We start from the raw sequence: 25,108 nt of genomic DNA on the forward strand, positions 1-25,108 counted from the left end.
CCTTCTCTGCCTCTACCTCTCTGTTACTTGATTTTAAATCAAAAGTCATGTCCTTGATCTTTACTTTATCTCTTTATTGTTTCCCTTCAACCCAACCATCACGGATGCAGAAGCTCAGTTCATTCATGACTCACAACTCCATCCTTCTGCTCTGCTAGACTCAGAATAGTCAAATGCATACGTACAAACTAAATTTGGTACTAGATTTGATGCAGGTTTGTGACAAAATTGGTGTCAAGGAAAATTGAAAAACTCAGTGGTCTCAGAGCTTTTTGGGGGGGTACTTGGAAGACACAACACTGAACTGAGAAGTTCACTGATGGACTTTAAGCTAAACAGCAGCCAAAATAGGAAATGTTCCTTTAGAAAAAATGTCTATAATAGTACATGTTCTTACTTGGTAGAATTTCCTACTTGGTAAAATAATTTTAGTACTGTGCTGAGAGTTAACATCTTAATTTAAAATTCTAAATTTAATAGTTTTATATAATCTATAAACACATAAAGTATGGTTTAAAATGTGAAGTTAGTGAAAGAATTTTACCTAAAGAGGGAATCTGAACTCATAAAATACCCTTTGCCTATTGTAGATTTGGGTTCTAAAGAGAGAACCAAAGGTATGTATATCATATCCCAGCAAAATTACTGCTCCCTTTTCTTTTTTAAAGATTTATTTATTTATTTCAAAGCTAGAGAGAGAGAAAGAGAGAGCACATGCATGCATTGGAGGCGGGCAGAGGGAGAGGGAGAGAAGCTGACCCTCGCTGAGCCAGAGTCCCACACATGCACATGGCTTGATCCCAGGACCCCAAACTCATAACCTGAGCCAAAATCCAGAGTCAGATGCTTAACCAACTGAGCCACCGAGGGGCCCCTGCTCCCTTTCTTAAATTTAGTCCATCTGCATGGAAACTTACATGTTCATACTGTTCTTTATTTTAGCTTTTAGTTACAATTATGAGAAGCCACGAACAGTTACCCAATTAACATCACAATAATAACAATGGCAATAGTAATAATAATGATAATAAAACAAAATATTAAGATTAAATAATATTCTTTAATAAAATGAATGTAAAAATGTAACTACATTATGGGAAAATTTAACAATTCACTTCAGAAAATTTATTAAAGTGTCCCTTCCTTTTCATGTGTTCATAAGAAGCAACTGAGAATTTGAATATATGAACATATACCCAAGTATGAGACATTGATGAGCAAATACTAACATACCATCCCACTTTTTGATTTTCTTTACTGAAAGAACCTTATTCTTCAGTACAATGGAGACAAAATTTAATTGAATATATAATTATGTATTGTCTCCAAGAAAGAAAATGAGAGGGCTTTGGTAGAAATTCATAATACCGTAATAATAATTTCCCATGCTTCATGACCATTACACATGCACCTGTTACGATAAATTACATTGAGATACTTTCTGCTGAGCAAATTTACGTGAGATTTAATACATTTTTTCATCTATAGAGATTTCTCTCAAGTTTTTGCTAAAAGTAATCGACTCAATTTTCACATAATCTTCATTATAAAATGATTATGTTTCTTAAAAGTTTATATTTGAAAAATGATGGGTCAAATTGTAATTTAAATTTTTATTTGAATTTGACTATTTTTCTGTAATAGGTAAAGTTTTTCAAAATTTATTTGGCACAGAAAAATTTTGAGTCATTCTGTGTTACCAGTCTATTATTATTTTAATAATATTTACTTCTATCTACTTCCAAGTATTACTAGTCTTTGTGAATTCATTGGCCTAACAGAAAAAAAAAATTAGAGAATAAATCCATAATTATCTTTTATCTAAAATATATTCCAATAAAAATAAGTTCAAGTGATATAACATAGGGAGGTAGATTTTAAAAGAGGCTATGTGACAAGCTGAAGAAAAAGAGAAGAAGCAGCTTCTGTGGGGACAGATTAATAAAATTGTGAACATGAGACAGGAATATACAAAAGGAAGGCTTTGGTGGGAAACAAAAGATCACAACATTCACAGCATTTCTGAGTTAGTAACTCAAAGGGGGAAACTCAAGGGGGAAAAGACGGAGAATGGGAGGGTAGACTTCCCACAAATCCCTTGAGGACAGTATGGACAGTGGAGTGTGGTAAATGTGTTTAGGTGGTATGTGTGTGTGTGTTTTAAGAAGGTTGTAAAATGAAGTCATGACATGTATATATGAATAATCTTGATATTTGGTAACACATCATGTAAATAACTTCATGGAAGAGTGTAGTAAACATATGTTATCACTACTATCAGTAAGAATTTATAAGTAAAAGGATGACTGTGGTTGCTATTTACATGTGAGCATCCCATACTTAATTCTATTTATCTTATTTTTTTTAACATTCAACATTTGACATTTTGCTATTTTTGCTATATTTTGAACCTGCTAAAAGGGAGCCTATTTCCTCTTATTTTAAATGGGAAAAAACAGAACGCTCGCACATTGACCTAAACTCAAAACCAATTTCCTAAAAAATACAGTAAGACCTGTATAATACAAATAACATGCTATAATGTTAATATGTAAAATACTTAAACCCGTATTACCTGATCATCTAAAGGTTAATATGAATGAATATGGCTTCTCTCTGTGTTTATAAATCTTGGATATACATTCTTTTTGACAGCCTTTGTTATCTTCAAAACACCTATGTGTGGTTTTGAAGTTTTATCTTCAATGCAAGTGTATCTGGAATGCAATTCAATACCTTCCTAAATATTGCTTTGTTAATATATTATAGCAAGCTTTGAGAATGTAAGCATATTTTCCCTATACAAGTGCTGGCTGAAATATCATTGTATTGAAAGATATAAATATTATATGTGTTTTGAGAATTAAAAACCAAGAGGTGGTCTGCCTTGAAAACATTTTCAAGGTTCTGCAGGGCATGTCCCTATTTAAAATGTTTTTATTACCTCTTGCTTGAGGATTAGTGTAAAAAGGTCTTAAAAACTCTAATGCATATTCACTTTATTTTGTGGTCTTTATGTATCAGGGAAATAATGTCTCTGTTCATCCAAAAGTCCAAGAGTCCCTTCATCAGGAAGGTCTATAACCATCTAATCTAAAGGATTCTCTGCCAATGTCTATCAAATCATCCTGATTTATTTTCTTCCAGGGCTTCAATTAATAAGGTCCAAATAGAAAATAATTGTATACCACCACTAAAATCAGGTCTATATATATTGAACAGCTAAACAATTTTCTGTTGTTGTTTTTGTTTTTTAATGTAGGTCTTTTTGGTCCTGTTTGGATTTAAAAAAATATATATATAGTCACCTGGAATTTTTAGTTTCAAGAACAATATCATTACAGTTATTAAAATATCCAACTATCTGAAGAGAACATTCAATGTCCATTAAAATGTTTGCAATTCCCTGAACTCTTACGTAGTGTAAGTTTCTCCACATACTCGATTCAGATCTGTTCACCCCAGGAAGACTGCAGTGGGGAGGCTGGGGCAGCTTCCTGTCTCTATCCTAGTTCCAACTACTCTATCTCCATTGTAACCAGGTTTGACTTGATTGTAACCATATGGCAATAAGGAACATGGTCTAATATGGTGGGCACACTTGGCATTTCTGGTATTCTGTTTAAAGTTGAGTTATTCTTTCATGGATCACATTTTTTTCAGTTTTTGGAAGATCTCTCTTCCAGAAATCTGCAGTGAGCACCTTTTATGAGGCCTTGTACATTAAAAGACCTCCAAAGAAATAAACAGATAAATAAAAAATAGAAGTACATACCTCGACTCTCCAATCTCAATTTTTAATAACATTGATTTATGTCATGTAAATCCCAAAACTGTTTTATTTCCACTTTACTTACAAGTACTGCAGAGATAGAACATAGGGATATTTGGCACTTATTTTTCTGTTCTTGGCTTTTGGGTTCTGTGCTCTATCAGAGATTAAAAGAGCCCATAACTTGCTGTTAGCTTTATTATTTTCCCTTCTATTAAAGGCAGATAATTTGTGAGCAGAGAAATTATATTTTTGCCACCATATACTTAATAGCAGAGTAGTAGTATCTGAGTATACACCTTCTAGATATTTACTGAAAAAAATGAATGTATACTTCATTCCTAGTAGGTTTGTGGAGCCCACAAGTCTACAGAGAATGATGATCAAGAGGCTGGAACCAAATGTATGCCTTAAGGATTAGAGAGGACATGAAGGAGAGGAGACCTTGAAAGAAATCTAAGTTTCAAAAAGCGAATACTCATGGCAACTCTGGAATGAAGAAATAAAATTATAATTGAGAGCAGGTTCAGAAGCAGGAACCCAGAAAGAACTGAAGTAAAAATTGAGCTGTTTGGGAAAATGTAAACGGGACTGGCAAACTAGGACAGGATTTCTCTGTCTTGGCACTGTTTACACTTAGGAACCATAAATTCTACAGAAGTCTGTCCTGCGCACTGTAGGATTTTTAGCAGTATCCTTGGATTCTGCCAACTAGAGGCCAGTAGCACCCCCCTCACCTGCCACCATCTGGTTGTTTTCATTATATCAAGAAATATAGAGAGTTACCCTAAATATTTTTAAGTTTTCACTTCCTGGAGTGAATTGTCTTACTATGCTGACTCAGAATCAGGTTTATTGTTACCCAAGTACATTATTAAATTTTTGGTGTTTGGGGACTTTTCTCAGTATTTGGTTTTGATTAAAAATCTAATTTTAACATACTCTTCTCCACTTGGGAATAATTACATAAAATGCAGACAAATTTTTTTCAGTAAATAAAATTAGTATTTCTCTTAGAACTGTCTTGCTGTTACAGCTTAAAGTAAATTCAAGAGTATCTAGTTTAATGTCATTATTTATTTTAATATTTGAAACCTAGAGTTTCAAAATTATTTGTCCAGGGCAACTGAATTAGGCAGTAAGAAACTGTGATTAAAAGCTGTGCTTAAACTAATAAAAATAGTTTATAATCACAATGTTTCTCAAATCTTAAATTGGAAAACTGTAATACAACTATAGAAGGTTGCAAAATGAAAACAACATAGTACAGAAGTAGATTACTTGAAGTTCAAGTTTTAAACCCCTTGCTATGGAAGGTAAATCACAATTTTGTGATTATCTCACTGAGAAGGAAATAAAAAAAAGAACTTACAACAAATATATTTCGGTTTAGAATGTATTTGATTGAATGATGTAGAGGAAAATTTTGATCATTGAGAGCTGAACAAAGAAATGCTTTGAGTTCATTTTTGGTTGGCTTGGTTTCTGAATAACTCTGAGACAAACAGTGGTAGAAACAAGGTTACATCCTAGCTCCTCTGATTGTTGGTTATATGTTTTCCTAAGCTTCCCTCTGCTTTTACCCAATGAGAAGCAATTGTTATATCCCCCTGTTTTAACCCCTTAAGTAGTAATGGGCTTTTATCTGAGAAATCATATGCCATCCATTCTTTATTGAATTTGGTTGGCAAATTGTTTAGTATTTAAATTTTTTTTTAAAGATTACTTATTTATTTGACAGAGAGAAAGAGTGCACGTGCAAGCAGGGGGAGGGGGAGAGGGAGAAGCAGGCTCCCTGCAGGGAGCCTCATGTGGGGCTAGATCCCAGGACCCTGAGATCATGACCTCAGCCTGAGCCAAAGGCAGACATTTAACTGACTGAGCCACCCAGGGGCCCCAAATAGTTTAGTATTAAAAAAAATGTTCTCCCTCTTCACACATGTGCTTTCAGTCTTGTCCTCACTCCATCAGTATGATTCTCTCTTCTCTGTTCTTATTCTGAGTTCCCCAAATATTTCCCACTACAATGGGATATCTATCATCTTCCCATATGTCGAGTAATTAGAACATGTATTACTACTACATCAAAACTAACCTAGAGACGGGCGCCTGGGTGGCTCAGTCGTTAAGCGTCTGCCTTCGGCTCAGGTCATGATCCCAGGGTCCTGGGATCGAGTCCCACATCGGGCTCCCTGCTCGACAGGAAGCCTGCTTCTCGCTCTCCCACTCCCCCTGCTTGTGTTCCTGCTCTCGCTATCTCTCTGTCAAATAAATAAATAAAATTAAAAAAAAAAAAAAAACTAACCTAGAGACATTAAATCACATAGCATCAGTATTACATTCCTACTTTAAAGGTAGTAAAACTGGAAGTGAAATTTCTGAAAGAAAGCATGAATATATAATAAATTTATTGTAAGTACTATTGGAAAGAATATTTAGGGGATTTGAAATTTTTATATTCATCTTAATGTATGTTTATTAAAATATTGCACATTGCCTTTTTGACATACACAGATCTGCATGTTTACATCTAAATAAGGTTTTTAATTTGCTTTTATCAAGCAGAGTAAGGAAGAATAAAATTTGGGTTATATATCGAGATGCATATATCTCAAGTATTTATCAGCTTTAATTGCCCATAGGGATTTAAATTCTAGACTAGTTTTCCCCACCAAAGAGCCACGTAGTACCAGATGATTCTGGGAATTCAACTCAGTGCAATGCAGGTCAATTCAACCAACTAAATATTAAGCTCTACTCAAAGAGCTGGAGACAAAGTGAAGTATGAAGTAAAGGTCTTTGATCTCAAGGTGTTGACATTCTTCTGGGAGAGAACAAATGAAAGTATGTAAGAAGTCACTTGACTATCATGTGAGAGTATATAATGTAATGGTAATTTATCGACCACTTATTAAATCATTAAAATGCACTAGATGATAGAAAACACATGCAAATAGTCAAATAAGTGCTATGTTCAGGAAGAACCAAAGGAAACTATTTACTTTATAGTTTCTTTGGTCTAGATTTTTGTTATTACATTTGCACATGATTGCGTTCATAAACTAAAAGTTGCCTATCACAACAACCATAAAATTTATCTTAACCCTCTGATCTTAGGCATCCAGTCAGATGAGACCCGTGATAAGTCTGGCTATGATGTGCTTTCTCATAAGATTGCTCAGATTGCTGTTGCTTTTCCTTCTCCTTCTAGTCAACATAACATTTAACCTTTAATGTCATCTTTGTCCTACTGCCAGACATTTAAAAAGGACTGAAATAATTGGAACATGAAAAAACATATCCAAGTGTTTTAAAATCAATGAAAAAATACTTTCAAAAAATTGTTTTAAAAATAGTTTAAAAATAGTTTTTCTTAGAGGATGAAAACTTTTAGCACAATTTTAATCATTTGAACAAAGCTATTAAAGTTTAGGTTAATACAAAATTCTCCATCACAGTAATGTATCATAATTTTACAGTGTTAACAAATCATATATTAACATGTGATTATATTTGTTTTTTTTTTTGCTAGTGTATTTCTCTGTTTTCTTTGATATATTTTCATATTGTCCATAAAAGTAACCATGACTATGAACATGAATTCTTTCTTAAGACATTATCTAACTTCTAGTACATTCAGATAGTGCCAAAAAAGAAAACTGAAAATGAATACAGTGTAGTATATAGAAGCATTCATTGTTACTTTTCATTCTACTCCCCACCACAACTATCTTTCCTCACTAACTTTTATAATAAAATAGGATGAAAACTTGTCTATGTGCACATATCGCAAATAAGTAAACTACTTCTACCTGCTTGTCTTCTATTTATTTTTCCTTTATATAAATGTGCCCATAGTGACACTTAAGAAAAATAAATAACACTCATATCTGGAATAAGTTTTCTTAAAAAAAAAGCTATTTTGGGGGGCCTTAGGTCATACCTTTAATGACATTTGCTTTTTCATTCTGTAGAATATTAAACAACTTTTAACTGTCTTTCCTTCCTTACTGAAATCAAGAGCAATGTGAAACATATATATGTAGTCATTTTAAATGGGTATCTTGACATACAGTTTTCTCACTATCATTGATTTCTAACTACAAATTCTAACAGTGCAATTTCTAGTACTTCTTTAGTCCATAAGGAAATGGACAGAATTAATTCTCGCAAATTCAATTTCTACCTTTATCATGCTGGATTTATGTATTCCACAGTTTTTCAAATTATAATATATATTCCATAAACAATAATTGATTTAGGGATATTTAGAGAATCAAATTTCTTAGAATGATGATCTTAAAAACCTTCAAATATTCCTAAAACATACAAGGAAAGAAGATAAGTATTTGCCATTTCAATGTAGACTCACCTTGCCCACATATTGATAATCAGATCCTGTATATTCTTCCAGTAAGAAAAACTGATTCCACATCCAACCACGTTTTTGACGATGCAGAATTTTGCCATCACTCCTAGGTACACGTGCACCTAAAATTCTTTTCTGGGGTGTGGGAGTCCTTCTGAACATTATCTCTGGAGAACAGAAATGTGGCAGGCAGACCCAGAGTGGAAACAGTACCAAAAGTTGATATATTGTCATAGTTCACTTCTTGAAAATTTCCAACGCGGATGAAAAGAAAGCAGTCTTATTTTACTGGGTTGAATTTTACTGCGTTTCAACTGGTTTCCAACATCTCATCAAAGTGTTGGTCATGTTTCCAAAAGCTTCAAACAAACAAACAAATAAAAAAAAAGTCAGTGGACAAATTTTGAATGTTATCTGTCACTTTAAACTTAAAGTGATAAAGATTAACTAATAGCAACCAAAATATTTACTTTCCCTCTTTTATATAAAATAATGAGTAGTTTTGGGAGACATTACTTGTCTAGTAACATGTCTACGTTTATGAAAAGATAATGGTAAATAACTTCTTTCAAACAAATTCTAAGGAAGGGACATATTATGCTTTCATTTATTTTTTCTTTTGTCATAACAGTGTTCAAGAATTATAACATACATAAAGTGGAGATGTAGTTAATTTTGCATGTCAATTTTTTCAGTGTAACAACATAAATGAAAACACTGAAAACAAAATAGTGACTTAAATAAACTATAGAAAACATGTATCTGTTGTGCAGTGCAAGGATGTTTAAATGTTTTTTATGTATTTATTTATTTTTTTAGACTGGGGAGAGGGAGAGAGTGGAGGGGTGGGAGGCAGAGACATGTGATTTTATTTGGTTTTATTTTGCTAGTGTGTTTCTGTTTCCTGCCTCCTTCAGGTCTTTCTTGAAACCTCCCCTCATATTCCATATGTACAAATATACTACAAGTGCTTTATTTATTTATGGGGATATATTTGCCTCCCTGCTGTTTTGTTACTGTAATAAATGTCTTCAACAGACTCTTGCACACAGATGATCAATAAACATTTGAATTGAACGAATGAACACACTGTAAGTTGATTCAAAAATCTGAGTACCATCCCCTTTTCTATATAGTTATGCCCCAACATTTATGTATGGAAATACATATTTTGAAATCACAATTATTTTATTCTTCATTTATATTATTGCTAATCCTAACAATATTATTTTTATTTTAAAATCTTCCCTGTAGATTGTCTTTGTTTGTTTTCTTTTAGGCATGGTTTTTATTTCAGAATCTGATAAAATATTTGTTATAAAAAAGTGGTTTGGGGGCCGAAAGGATTGAATTCCTCTTCTCTAACATGGCAATGGATTCTAAGTACTCCAGAATTGACACTGACATTTATGCTTTCATCCACAACAATCTGTAAGCAATCTGCTTACTCTTTTTGGTTTTGTTTCATTAAGAAGATTTAAAGATTAATGCAAACATGCTTTACAAATAAGATTAATGGGAAATCAGTATTTCCCTTGAGTGTATTAAATGACAGTGGAGCTCTCGACAGCATTCAACATGATACATGTAAACTGTATTAAAAAACAATGTCAGGTAATGCTATACTTTGAGTATAGAAATTATCTGATACATAAAATGATTTTACATTACAAAGCACTGACTTTACAGAAACTTAAATTGATTGGATTCTAAGTAATAGGAACATTTACCAAAACAATGTCTTGTCTTTTTATGTAATGGGGCATGATGGATGGTATTCTCCAGACACGCACACTGTTCCTAAGAGTTAGAAGAAAGTGTGTCATTTGTGAGTATCTGCTCTTTGCTGTAAAAGCTTTAACATTTATTGAAGGAACAGTCATTCTCATCTCTTTTTTATTTTAAAAATATATTTCAACACCTGTATGATATATTGGTGATCATTTTTAATGCAATTATAACATTATCTATAATTTTAAAAGTATAAGGACCAATATTTTGGGGAAGGAGTAGGTGGAGATGCTACCTATAAGAGTTTTTGGTAAATAACTGGAGCTCCACATATGCATGGGATCTTTTTTTTTTCATCATTGCTCTAGTTTCTATTATTTAATGATAAGTTACCTGAAGGGTCTATAGTAAAATGCATTATTTAATACTGATTTAATATCATTAAGGTATGTTTAAAATATATTTTACATAAATATTATTTGATAAAACCATTTCAAACAATGACAAGATTAAGTAAAAATTTAAAAAGCAAAAATTTTTAATTTTGATTATTTTGATTTATGATTTTTTTTTCTTTTTTTCTTTAGTACCTTGGGCTTTTGGTCCCATATCTAAAAATCTTTGCCTATCTGATGGTCCAGAAAATTTCCCTCTTATGTTTTGGTTAGCCTGATGATGGGTGTTAAAGAGGGCACGTTCTGCATGGGGCACTGGGTGTTATACGCAAACAATGAATCATGGAACACTACATCAAAAACTAAGGATGTAATGTATGGTGATTAACATAACAATAAAAAAATTTAAAAATGTATATGTTTTCTTTTCAAAGTTTTATAGTCTTAGTTGTTACATTGAGGTCTATGATCCAACTTAAATCAAGTTTTGTATATGGTGTGAGATATGAATTGAAGTTCTTTGTTTCGCTTATGAATATTCAGTTGTCCAAGCTCCATTTATTGAAAAGTCTGTTCTTTCTCCACTTTGTGCTTTAGTCAAAAATCAGTTTGTCTACATATGTGTGGGTCTATTTTTAGGCTCTCTAGTTTACTACATTCATCTATTTGTCCATCTTTATACCAATAGCACACTGTCTTGGTTACTATACTTTATTATTTTTTTAAAAATTTTATTTATTTATCTGAGAGAGAGAGAGAGAGCTCCTGGACAAGCAGGGGAGCAGCAGAGGGAGAGGGAGAAGCAGGCTCCCCGCTGAGCAGGGAGCCTGATGCTGGGTCTGGGATCATGACCTGATCCCAAGGCAGACGCTCAATGGACTGAGCCACCCAGATTACTGGAATTTTTAAGTGTTGAAATCAGATAATGTTAGTCCTTCAACTTTGCTCCTCTTTTAATTTGTGTGTGTGTGTGTGTTGTTATTTTAGGTGTTTTGCCTTTTATATTTAAATTTTGTAATTACCTCAGGGTTCCTGGGTGGCTCAGTCAGTTAAACAGTTAAAAATCTGCCTTGGCTAAGGTCATAATCTTGGGGTCCTGGGATCAAGCCCCATGTTGGGCTCCCTGCTTCTCCCTCATCCTTTGCCCCGCCCCCCACTTGTACTCTCTCACTCTCCCTTCTCGAATAAATAAATAAATAAAATAAATAAAATCTCTAAAAATTATAATTACCTTGAAATTTCTATATAAAAGCCTGTGAGGATTTTGATGGGGATTGCATTGAATCTTTAGATGAATTTGGGGAAAATAGACATCAAAGCAACATTGATTCTTCTGACCTATAAACCCTGTATATCTCTATGTTGATGAGTTCATCTCAGTAATGTTTTACAGATTTCGGTACACAAATATTGCTCACTTTTTGTGAAATATAACCCTAATATTTTCATACTTTTGTTGCTATATTATTTTTATTTTTAAACCACTTTATTTGAGATATGATTGACATACAAAAAGTTATACATGTTTAATATATACAACTTGATGACTTTGAACACTGTAAAATGCATTATTTAATACTGATTTAAGATCATTAAGATATGTCTAAAATATATTTCAAGAAAAAAAGACAAGCCAGAAATATTTAATAACAAATTGCAAATCATATTTGATTATAGACTTATATGTAGAATATACAAAGAATGCTCAAAATCCAAAAATCAAAAGGCACAAAGCCCAATAAATAAATGGGGAAAATAGTTGAACTGACACTTCACCTAAAAATATAGAAAGCAAAAAAGTACATGAAAACATATCTAACACTGTACATTATTTGAGAAAAACAAGTTAAAATGACAAGTGTTAGGATGTGGAGGAAGTAGAACTATTCTACAGTACTGATGGGAACATAAAATGGTATAATCTCCTTGGACGACAATGTGGTAGGTTGAATAATGGCCCTTCAAAGATGTTCACATTCTAACCCCTGGAACCTGTGGACCCTGTGAATATATTACTTTATAAGGTAAAAGGGACTTTGCAGATGGTATTAATTGCAAGACTGTAGAGATTCAGGAGAGTCCTCTGGATTATTCAGGTGGGATCACTGTAATCATAGGATCCTTATAAGAGGAAGGCAGGAGGATCAGAGTCAATAGCATGAGATAAGATTAAAGAAGAGGTCAGAGTGTCTTGAGCAAGAGGGCAGGAGCCAGAATGCAGGAAGCCTAGAAGCTAAAAAAAAAAAAAAAAAAGGAAAGCAGTGGATTCTCCTCTAGAGCCTCCAGATGGAACACAGCCCCTTGGACAACTTAATTTTAGACTTTTGACCTCTAGATATGCGATAGATAAATCTATGTTGTGGTAAGACACTCAGTTTGTGGTAAATTGTTACAGCTGCAATAGGATTGGCAGATGCTTAAAATTGTAAAAATACATCTACAATATAATCCAGTCTTCTGCTCCCAGATATTTTTTAAAAGAGGAATGAAAGCATATGCTCATCTAAAACCTTATATATGAGGGGTGCCTGGGTGGCTCAAGTCAGTTGAGTGTCCGACTTTTGGTTTTGGCTCATGATCTCATGGGTTGTGAGATCGAGCCCCCTGCACCCTAAGTTGGGCTCCAAGCTCAGTGGGGAGTCTCCTTGAAGATTCTCTCTCTCTGGGGCGCCTGGGTGGCTCAGTCGTTAAGCGTCTGCCTTCGGCTCACGTCATAATCCCAGAGTCCTGGGATTGAGCCCCGCATCTGGCTCTCTGATCAGCGGGAAGCCTGCTTCTCCCTCCCCCACTCCCCCTGCTTGTGTTCCTTCTCTCACTGTTGTCTCTGTCAAATAAATAAATAAAATCTTTAAAAAAAAAAAAAAGATTCTCTCTCTCTGCCCCTCCCCTCCTCAAATAAATAAATAAATCTTTAAAAACTTGTATATGAATGTTTATAGAAATTTATGGATAATAGCAACAAACCTGGAAATAAACCAAACGTTATAGGTGAATGGATAAACAATTTATAGTATAGTATATCTGTACAACAGAATGTTACTAAGCAATAAAAAAGAATGATTATTTTTGTTCCACAAGTAAGGAGCTTGAAGTTACCACTCCAACCTAACAACAAAAAGCTGAACAGACTGAAAAATCAGCATCTCTTCTGGATCCATAAGATCCATAGAAGGATTCTGGGCAAACCAGTACTCCTGAAATTGGAGAGACAGACAGATGAATAAAGGAAACAAGACTTACCAGCAGAGACTCAAGAGCAGAAACCATTTTGGAACCAGTATTGTATCGGAAACATGAACTGTAACTGACAAATTACTGGAGGCTTAGTGCACACAACTCTGAAAATTAAAAACTCCAGGGCCATCCAGTGATGGGGCTGGGCCTCCTCAATATTATGAGATTTACCTGCAGGAGCTTGACCAGATTCCTCTAGTAAAATCTGAGAAAAATTCCCTATGCTCTCAACAAACATTTTGAAATGCCCAGATCACTCTGTTCCTAACAAGATCTGCCCTCAGGGGAAACTAGTTAACCAGAGCCTACTTTACTGGAGTATTATCAAAGCCTAATTGACCTGGGGGAAGGGAAATATATGGTTTAGTCCTATCTAGCCATCATGTTTCACCTACAGAAGGAAACAACTGAGGACTGTTTGTGAAGTTCACAATCCAAGGGCATAGACTCACTAAATGAGAGTATTAATCATAGGCTATAAAATGCTTCCCCGACCCTACACTTAACCCATCACATTACTATAGGACTATTCACAGCAGTTCCATTTCCCCATATATGTCCAGCTATAAAAAAAAAAAAAAAAAATACAAGACATACTAAAAGGCAAAGAAGCACAAACTGAAGAGTTACAGCAAGCATCAGAATCAGACATGGCAGGACTGTTGGAATTATCAGAGTTGGAATTTAAAGCAACTATAATTAATACGTTAGGTGTTCTGATTAATAAAGTAGAAAGCATACAAGAACAGATGGGCAGCAAGCAGAGAAATCCTAAGAAAGAACTAAAATGAAATGAAAGAGATAAAAAACACTGTAATGCAAATGAAAAAGGCCTTTGATAGGCTCACTAGTAGATTGGACAAGGCTGAGAAAAGAATCTCTGATCAAAAGGATATAGCAATAAAATCCCCATCAATCTTATATATTCATCCTTATATATTTGTCCAAACCTTTAGAATATATAAGACCAAGATTGAACCCTAAGGTAAACTATGGACATTAAGCAATTATGATGTGTCAATGTAGGTCCATCCTTGGTAAAAAAAAAAAAAAAAAAACTCTCTCTCTCTCTATATCTATCTATCTATCTATATAGATAGATAGATAGATAGATAGATATCATTCTGGTAAGTGATGTTGATAATGGGAGAGACTATAAATGTGTGGGGGCAGTGGGTATATCAGAAATCTCTGTACCTTCATCTTAAATTTCTTAGAAACCTAAAAATGCTGTAAAAAAAAAAAAAAGAACAATTCATAAACACACACAAGATAAAAACAGGAAATTATATGAAACAAACAGTTAATTTGTCCAATGTTAATTCTTCCTAGGTATGTTTTATGTAGCTAGAATCCCAGTTATTAGCATTTTTAAATATTGCTCCTTCATTATAAATACCACAAATAATTACTCTTCCGCTAACCTGACTCAAAATACAGAATATCTTTGACACTTCCATTAAATCAAGTACATCTTTACAGTTCATTGCAGTGTCTGGAACCAGGTGATATTTTAAAAATATATATATTACATTATTTCTAATTATTTCAAGTCTGACATGTAACTTTTTACATATATAAACTGCTCCCTCACTAATATATAATTCCAAATCATGTCTAGGTATTTATACTTTATTGAATTTCCCTCACTAGTGAATTTTGTTTTGAATATATAGGTGCTAACTGAACATTTCTTGAATTAAGTAATAAATATGTTATAAAAGAGTTTTTCTTAATAGGTTGGATTATTTATGATGAAAAATAAAAGCTAAATTTTAGAATATGAAAATAATCATGTAAGGGAGCTATGCTTGTTTGAAATTGTAAACAGAATTATAATTAGAAGGAATCAAGTGAGTTGAGACCACAGTTAAACTATTTCCTGATATGAAGATGCTAAAAATTAATGAAATTCTATAATGTCATTTCCAGTTAATAAATTTATTTTCAGGAAATCCTTTCAAAACCACAGTACCTTATTTTAATCTCAAAAATAACTTAGTATGACTATCACATGAAGTTTAAAAATTATTGAACCATCTCTTAGCATTCTGCATTTCTGTAATTTAAAGTAAATTCACATCTCCTAGGGCTCTGGTTAGATGTCAGTATTCTTATTTAGCAAGTTAGGGTGGAGCACAAGATTCTGTATTTCTAACAAGCTCCCCTGTAATGCCAATGAGCTTGGACCACACACGTTGAATAGAAAAGTCCCCAAAGTGGGGCGCTTGGGTGGCTCAGTCGTTAAGCGTCTGCCTTCCGCTCAGGTCATGATCTCAGGGTCCTGGTCTCGAGCCCCCGCGTGGGGCTCCCTGCTCGGCGGGAAGCCTGCTTCTCCCTCTCCCACTCCCACTCCCCCTGCTTGTGTCCCCTCTCTTGCTGTGTCTCTCTCTGTCAAATAAATAAATCTTAAAAAAAAGAAAGAAAGAAAGAAAGAAAAGTCCCCGAAGACCTCTCTAAACCTAAATCATCTTCAGAATGTGTTTATGACTTTTTCCTGTTTAATGACTCACAGCTAGGTATGTGGCCTGTTACATTGATGGGAAAATAAAATATAAGGTGACTACTGCAGGAAGATCATTATTATTTCCAAAGAATCAGCTTTTTTCCAGATTTTTTTAATCAGAAGAACATGTTTGATTCAAGTCAGCACACTACAGCATTTAATCTGCTCAAACTATAAACTGTGTTTTCCTTTATATGTACATTTTCAAATCTTTTTCTGAATTTTATTTCATTTTTACAACCAGAGAGTTTTCATTATTCTTCTGAAATATTTATCAAAACCATTGTTTTCTCTAAAACATGTTAATTTTAGGGGCGCCTGGGTGGCTCAGTCGTTAAGCGTCTGCCTTCAGCTCAGGTCATGATCCCAGGGTCCTGGGATTGAACCCCGCATCGGGCTCCCTGCTCAGCAGGGAGCCTGCTTCTCCCTCTCCCACTCCCCCTGCTTGTGTTCCCTCTCTCACTGTCTCTCTCTCTGTCAAAAAAAAAAAAAAAAACTTAAAACATGTAAATTTTATTTATAAATATGTAAGCCAAGAATGGCAGATTACAGAATATAATATAATAGACATTTTGACACATCTCAATTATTAATTAGGTCTCCAGACATCACAGATGATCAATTAAGCTGTAATCCATCTTGGCTAATAAAAGGAATTAGTCATTCTTCAGTCAGTTGGTTATGTTGATTAAGATCTCAATGTACTAGCTTTTAAATTTCTCTTCAATTTTGCCATTTTTAATCATAATAGAAAATCCTAAAGATTATTAAGACTAAATCCAAGCCTCTATGGATGAACAATGTTAATCCTTTTAGAGTTTCACAGCACCAATAAAGCCTAATGATATTTCAACATCAAGAAATAAAGGAACATTTTTCAGGTGTGTTTATACAATTTAAATGAGCCAGTGCATACTAAATTCTTCCTTTTTATGCAGCTGATACCATTTTATGCATCTAGTATAAAGCACTGTGAGATAATGGAATCAAAGCACTACACTACGGACTCAAATAATATGAGTCCATATGCTTGATCATATTTTCCAAGAGTTCATTACACATTACCTACTATGCTCTAATGTCACAGGAAATATATAATTCTAAGTTGAATATTTATCACTCTATCTTAAGTATGTGTCTGCATATGTATCTCTGTTTAGACTGTTAAGTTTAAAGCAGGGTCTTATGTCTTGAATCACAAGTTAAAATAAAGGGATTGCACAAAGTATTAAATATTTTTGAACTGGACTGAATATTATTATTCTTTCAATAACATTTCACTGAGAAGGAAATTTGGTTTCTTTTTCTAAAAAAGCACAACAATGTGTCAAGGGCCATTTTTAGCATTTTATGCTCACATCCTATTTGTATATAACATCACAGAACTCACACAAAACATCAGTCAAATCGGAAATCAATTGAATGAAATATGTAACACAAAGTTTTGCTGGTATCAGATAAGTTATCAAACATTGCTAGGATTGTTACCAATGCAGACAGAATTTCAGGAAGTTCTGACCCTTGCAATTCTTCTCAGATTAAAATTCCCCTTCAAGGAAAACCATTTGAAATTAATTTTATTCCCCAGGAATGTGACCTGCACACAAACCAGCAATACACTTCTCCACTATACTACGTGCTAACATTTTAACACGATAATTAGCAAAACCAGATACAACGCACATAAATTTGGGGCAGTGGGTGGATAGGGCATGTCGCAAGAGTAAAGAGAGCATTGCTGAGTGAGACACATAAGTTGGTGTGGCCATTTTCTCTAAGGTTCCCACTAATAAGCTAAAGAATCACACCTAAGAGTTCCTGCTTTGCACTCAGCAGCCTTTTTAACTTCAGTAGCAAGTGACAGAGTCCCAGATGTACCGTGATCTTCGATCAAGTTAGCAGTGACATAACACCTGCAGCTTCCTGGAATTCTCATTCTACTGTAGCTAGGATTTATTTCACCATGTGGAAATTGGTAGCAAGAATGCTCTCAGGGTGACTTAAAGATGTTAGGATAAAAGCCATCTGGTACCCAATTTTCTTTGATCCAGGACTTGAACTGCTTCTGAAAAGCAATGAAGGAAGAGATGGGGAGAGAGGGCTTGAGAGTTTCATTAGGAATTCCTTCCCAAGATAGGGCATCATCCCTCATTTAATGCATGCTTAGTAGAACATCAAGAAACAGTTTCCATGGCTAGAAGAAAAAAATGCTTAAAGATAATTTCCTTTCAAAATTACTTATGTGAAGACCTGTGTGTGTACTAGTAAATAGCATACAATCACTACACACTTCAGCATGTTCTGCTGTGTGGATTTATACCATAGGCTCTAACTTGGGATCAAACATACAAGCTGTGTTCTTGCTGTTAAACCTAAAAGTGCAAGAAGACGTGGCATTAACTTGTAAAATTAGTCAAAAGTACAAATGTGGAGATACATTATCGGTCATAAAATATCTACTTCACTTATAAATATAGTTATTACATGTGGATAAGCACAGTAATCAGAAGACAGATCTTTTTGGCATGCATTTATGAGACGGTCTGGCTTAAATAAAAGAAGCAGACAATTTTATCAGCACTAATTTTTAATTCTAATTATGCTTCAATATTTGCACAATACTAAAAAGCCCATTTGTAGATAGCCTATCTTATCTATGTGGAGGCCCATTACATAAAAAAGGATTAACTCCTAAATTATGCATCTGTAGCTGAAATATAAAATTCGAATAGCATTGCGTTAAATTTCATCTTCTTGAGGGCAGAAAGGACTAGATTGTAATTTATTTTCTATTTTTCATAATGCTTGGCTCAGTGTTAAATAGGACTTTCATCGCCTAAGTCATCTGATTCTTTAGCCACAATTTTCTCTATCTCAGGCCTGTCTTATTAATGAGGAAGCAGAAGGCAAGCTGAGGACAAAGCACAAGCTTACACCCCGCAATCTCCTCCCACTCCCCAGGTGGGATATGTGTGACATTCCTCAGGCACTCTCCCCTGAGCTGAAACTAAGGGAAGCAAAAACAAATGGTTAATTTACAGAGATTACAGTCCTGCAGGACAGGAGTCTCCCTCAGTTTACAAATGTCTTAGTGATTTACAAGATAAAAAAGCATTCTTATCAATAGCCTAACTTCCAGAGACCCACAGACTCAATTTCCTGGAGCCCTAACATCACCCACCTATCCATTGTCATGTGGGAAACAAAGGTAGAAGGGAATGGAAATAAAATTTCCTTATAATTTACAATCCGCTGACAAGTCCTTGAAAGAGGCAAAGTGACAATGTCCTAGGGACTTAACTGCCTGGATGTTGACACTTTGCTAAGGGCAAAAGCAATCTTAGCCTGAACCCCAGGATCCTGTAAGTCTACTCTAACATATAAAAATTCCTTTGGAAACTTCCTTTATCTTTACCCCCCCACCCCAAGATACACGTTGGCAATCATCCACAGAGTATATGACCCACCGATATATATCCAAAGGGTCTCACTGAGTGAGGGACAGGCAGGGCTAGATAGGGACAGATAGGTAAGGGGCTAAGGGATCAGGCTCACAGAAATCCCGAAAATGCGGGGGTGTAAGGAAACCAGAGATAAGGGAACAAACCAGGCCACCCTGCCTTAGGTGTCAGAGGTAGGGTCTTGTTATAACAGTCACTTGTGACCAGCAAAGAATTCCCAGACCCTAAAAAGGAAGTAAACCATTAAAGGTGTTATCACTAGTCCTTACTCAAACCAAGATGTCACGAGAATGTTAGGGCCACAAGCTCCCCGGTCAGTTCGAAATAAAAGACTGTTGGTGGAGGCCCACGTTGGCAACCCTGTTGGGACCCCTCTCACTCCGGAGAGCTTTTTCTGTATCCTTGTTTAATAAAACTCTATCGCTTTACTCACTGTCCGGTGTCCGTGAGATTCATTCAACTCTGCGAGGCAAGAATCTCCCTCTCCCACTTCATTATGACTTTCACGGGCCCTACATAGTTTACCTTTGTGGGCTTTTTCCTCGATAAAATAATAATAGCAAATATATTTTACAATTGCATTCATATAAAGACACATATATTAATATCACATATTAAAGCATTGTCTTTGACCTAAAAGTTCAAATTTTACCTCTGATTTGAAAAGAAATAAAACCACTGTCATGCCTAATGGAGGAACTGGCTCTGATCTTAGCAGCAAACGTATGATCAAGTACTTTTGAACTGAGCTTCAGAAATAAATTTTTTCTCCCATAATTTAATCTGATGGATATGGAAACAGTTTCAAGAGTAATGTTACATGATGTGCTCAGTCTCAAATAGCTAGTGTCATAACCAGAAATATAACTCAGGTCACCAGATTTCCTTCCCTTGCACTGTTCTGAACTGTCTCGCATAATTTAATAATGAATAGATGTTATCATGATTAAAACTTACACTTAAATACCCATTATCGAGAAGACATCTTGGCTAGCTTCCAGTTTGCTGAGTGCAGAAAAGATGAACCCACTCGAAGTGGGAGATCTGACACCACAGGAAGTGTTTGAACTATAGACCATGAAACTATTTGGACATATATAGTAAGGTTCTGGATAAAGTATATCTATTAAAAATGTTAGTAAAAATGTGTTTGGACATGTAAATTCCACAAATTGCTTTTGACTTAAAACATATCATTGGCAGGGGCGCCTGGGTGGCTCAGTCGGTTAAGTGGTCAGCTCTTGGTTTCGGCTCAGGTCAGGATCTCAGGGTCCTGGGATGGAGCCCCCAAGGTGGGCTCTGCATTCAGTAGGGAGGAGTCTGCTGGAGATTCTCTCTTTCTCTCTCTCCCTCTGCCCCCCCCACTCTCTCTTTCTCTCAAATAATTAAATAAAATTATAAAAACAAACAAAAAACCGTATCGTTGACATGCTTAATTTTAAGTATAAATTTTCTCTTCAAGTCCCTTTGAGAACAAAGGTACAGTAGCAGTCTTTCTTTTTAAAGAACTGTATCTTTAGAAGGAAAGTTAGAATTAACACTGAAAATTAGTTAATTAAAAAATAGTGAAAATTTTCTTAAAAAAGCATGGCTACATATAGTAGTTTTTGTCCCTTACTCTGATTAACTTCACACCCTGATCCTGGCCTCATCACTAACAATCAGTCAATTCTCAGCTGTGCCTCTTGGAATCCCAACTGAAATAGGGCTCTCAGTATTTCATGTGATGAGTTTTATGACCACCTATTTTAAAAAGTTTTGGTTTCCATGTATGTGTATCTGCCTTTTTCCTTTTTTTAGTGCAAACACCAATGGAGGAATCAACACCTGTCTGTCATTATTTTCAACCATTAGAAAGCATTACAGTTTATAAGTCTGTTTTACTGAATCATTTAGTGCCTAAATCCAGTGTAATACAAAAAAAGTAACTATAACAAAAATCTACACTATTGAAGGCAATGAAATTTATAAGCTTTCAGATATTAAAGGAAACAACTGGTTCCTGAAACAATTATATACTTGACCCATATTCAGTCACAATCACTGTGGGAACTAGAAAGATGCATCATTTTAATAAGAATTTAGTGAATTAAGATCAGTGCCAGAAACAAAGTAGTGCATCTAAATTCTGGACCATTAAGACACAGTCTATAAAATGACTGACTCAAGTTAACTGCAAACTACTACTTTAAGAACACTGCTCAGCATTTCCTAACTCCCTTGGATGGTTGGTGTATCTTCTGCATATAACCCCTTCCATGTGTGCATGATACGTTCTGAATTTCTGCATGGGGATTCTTATTATATGGTGTTACATCCTGACTTCTTGATTATCCCTCCAAACATGAATTCCACATCTTGGAAAAAGGCATATTTTTATTGTTTGTGTGTGTGTGTGTGTTTGTGTGTGTGTTTGTGTTCTTCTGTGTGAATGGCTTTTAATGGACTGAGTTAATGAAAGGAAATATTATGTAGCATGCATTTCCATTTGGGGACTTTTTAACTTATTTTCCTGCCTCCTACAACCACCAAGAAAGAATCATAAATACCTGGGGGTGGGGAGATGAGTAGGGGATATAGAAAAGAAGTTGAATGTAGATTAAATTTTCACCTTTTTTTTTTTTTTCTCATAAGTCAGCTATGGAATGAGAATAAGTGGTCACAAAGAAGGCATATACCTCAAGTCCTAATTTTCTAAAATGGAAGTCTCCTGTATTCATTCAAGATCTCTCCTGATTTCTTTTGCCAACATGAATATTCACCTTTTTAAGCACAACACATTGATCACTTCCATAACTTATCTTGGATTATAGCAGTTTCATTTGATGATAAAACTCTAAAACCAGAGCTGACCTCAATTTTTTTTATTATTATTATTATTTTTTTTTAATTTGAGAAAGAGCACATGCACATGATCAGGGGGAGGGGTGGAGGGAGAGACAGAATCCTCAAGCAGACTTGGCGAATAGCCTGAAGCCCGACACGTGGCTTGATCCCAGGACCCTGAGTCACCACGTGAGCCAAAATCAAGAGTGGACAGCTTAACTGACTGAGCCATCCAGGCACCCCTGATTTCAATTTTTAAAATAGGAGTAGGACAACTACCAGGGAAGAGATAAAACATCTGTGGTATATCCATAGGAACAGAGATCAGAGTGTGTAGGAAGCAGCACTGTGAATAAGTCGAGGTATCAGTATCTGCCCTCCTCAGCTTTAGTTATAAAGACCATTCAGTTCAACTTGTACTCTTGGTCTATGGATTCTAAAGCAAACCAAGCAGGATACACGCACTCAAGCATGCACATACACATATATCAACAATGGACTCATATATCTAATGCTGAATTTACTTTAAAGCTCTAAAGAATAAGAATCCATAGCACTGGGAAAAGGATGATAAAACTATATGACTATGGACTCTGAGAATCAAACTGAGGGTTTGAGAGGGGAGGGGGGTGGGGGGATGGGTTAGCCTGTGATGGGTAGTAAAGAGGGCACATACTGAACGGAGCACAGGGTGTTATACGCAAACAATGAATCATGGAACACTACATCAAAAACTAATGATGTAATGTATGGTGATTCACATAACATAATAAAAAAAAAGGAAAAAAACTATATAACAAGACACACAAAAAACAAAATATCGTTTAAGATCATAAAGCTTGTAGTGGTCCTTTCCAATTCCATCCCCCCAAATATTGTATATGTCTGGTGTGTAGTGCGAATGTACATCCTAAGTTTGCAATAGCAGTGTGATTACAAAATCACAACTAAAATTGCACAACTGGAAAAAATTAACTAATTTTGGAGGCTAATCAAAAATAGTTTTAGTGTATATATCCACATCATTGCAAATGGCAAGATTGCATTTTTTATGGCTGAATAATATTTCATTATTCTTTACCCATTCATCAGTTGATGGACACTTGGGCTGTTTCCATGATTTGGCTATTGTAGATAATGGTGCTGTAAACATTGGAGTACATGTATCTCTTTGAATTAGTAATTTTGTATTCTTTGGGTCAATACCTAGTAGTGCAATTGCTTCATCATAGGGTAGTTCTACTTTTAATTTTTGAAAAACCTCCATATTGTTTTCCAGAGTGGCTGCACCACATTGCATTCCCACCAAGAGTACAAGGGGTTCCCTTTTCTCCACATCTTTGCCAACACCTGTTATTTTTTATGTTGTTGATTTTAAACTGAATAAAATTTTTAAAAATGATATATTTTAAAATATATAGGGTGTAGCTAAAGAAGTGCTTAGAAGGATATTTATAGCATTAAATATCAATTTCAGTAAAGAGAAACATGCCATGTCAATTCAATTATCTAAGCTTTTTTTTTAGACTATTAAAATCTTAAATCAAGGAGACAAAGACATATATATACACACATAAAAATATATATTTAATATATATAATGATATAGTATATTATCTTATATATGTTATGCCTTTCATAAGAGACATAATAAATGAAAAGACAAGTCATAAACTTGGGCAAAATAATTATAACACATATGTGATAAAGCATTTATCCTTATTACATTAAAAAAAAATCAAAGTCAATAATTAAACAACCCAATTAAAAATGGGCACAGGCCTGAACAGACATCTCAACAATAACAACAAAATACTTATGCCAAATAATTACATAAAGAGATGTTCAACATCATTCACCATTAATAAAAACTTGAAAAGTAAAACCACAATGTTTACCACTATACTACATTAAATAGCTACAATAAACTTTAAAAAGAATTAGCAAGTGTGGGAAGGATGCAAAGCAAATGCAACTTCTATACTTTGCAGGTGGGAATGCAAAATATTATAGCCACTTTAGAAAACAAACTGAGGTTTCTTAAAATGTTACACATGCACTTACCATGTGATATAACATTCTCATTCTAGGTATTTGTCCAAGAGAAATAAAAACATTTGTTCACATGAAACTATAATATATGTAAATGATCATACCCACATTATTCAAAATTCATTACCATCAAAAACTGGAAACAATCTGAATGTCCTCAAATGGGTGCTGGGCAAAGGAGCTTTGGTGCAACCATTCACTGGCATGCTCCTTGTCAGTAGAAATATGTGAACTACTGATACAGCAACACGAATGAATCTCAAATGCATTAAAAGAAAACAGACTTAAAAATCATATATAGGGTATAACTCCATTTATATGACATTCTTGAAAAAGTAGAAATATAGGGACTCAAACCACAAAAGATTAGTGGTTGTAGGTCCCTAATTACCACAAAGTGACATAAGGGAACTTTTGGGGAGATGGAAATGTTCTCTATCTTTTCTGTGAGGGTGGCAATGAGATTGTATACATTTGTCAAAATTCATAGAATTTTACACTAAAAAGGTTGAATTTACTCTATGTAAATTATACCTTCATACAGATGGCTAATAGGTAATGAAAAGATGCTCAACATCACTAACCATCAGGGAAATGTAACTCAAAACCACAATGAAATCTCACCTCGCACTTGTCAGGACAGTTATTATATAGAAGGATAAATGTCATTTTCCAACAAAGGATATTTAGCTTCATTGTACTTACCTTTATCAAATATTAAATATTTTAATAATTTTAAAAGCATTAAGAATGTGTACTTTTA

General features: G+C 34.5%; 1 protein-coding gene across 3 annotated transcripts in view; it reads right to left on the bottom strand.

The window, feature by feature from the left end:
• The window catches only part of LOC102732812 (cadherin-10), a 163,379-nt gene that overhangs the window by 105,140 nt on the left and 33,131 nt on the right, over positions 1-25,108 (bottom strand). For all 3 annotated transcript variants that reach the window (XM_081825929.1, XM_081825930.1, XM_081825928.1), the window contains exon 2: positions 8,145-8,500. In XM_081825929.1, coding sequence (XP_081682055.1) covers positions 8,145-8,375 — 231 coding nt within the window. In that variant the 5' untranslated portion in view covers positions 8,376-8,500. The remainder of the gene's footprint in view (positions 1-8,144; positions 8,501-25,108) is intronic.

This window comes from Leptonychotes weddellii, chromosome 7 (genome assembly GCF_054177405.1).
Source record: "Leptonychotes weddellii isolate Sample4059 chromosome 7, ASM5417740v2, whole genome shotgun sequence".
NCBI lineage: Eukaryota > Metazoa > Chordata > Mammalia > Carnivora > Phocidae > Leptonychotes > Leptonychotes weddellii.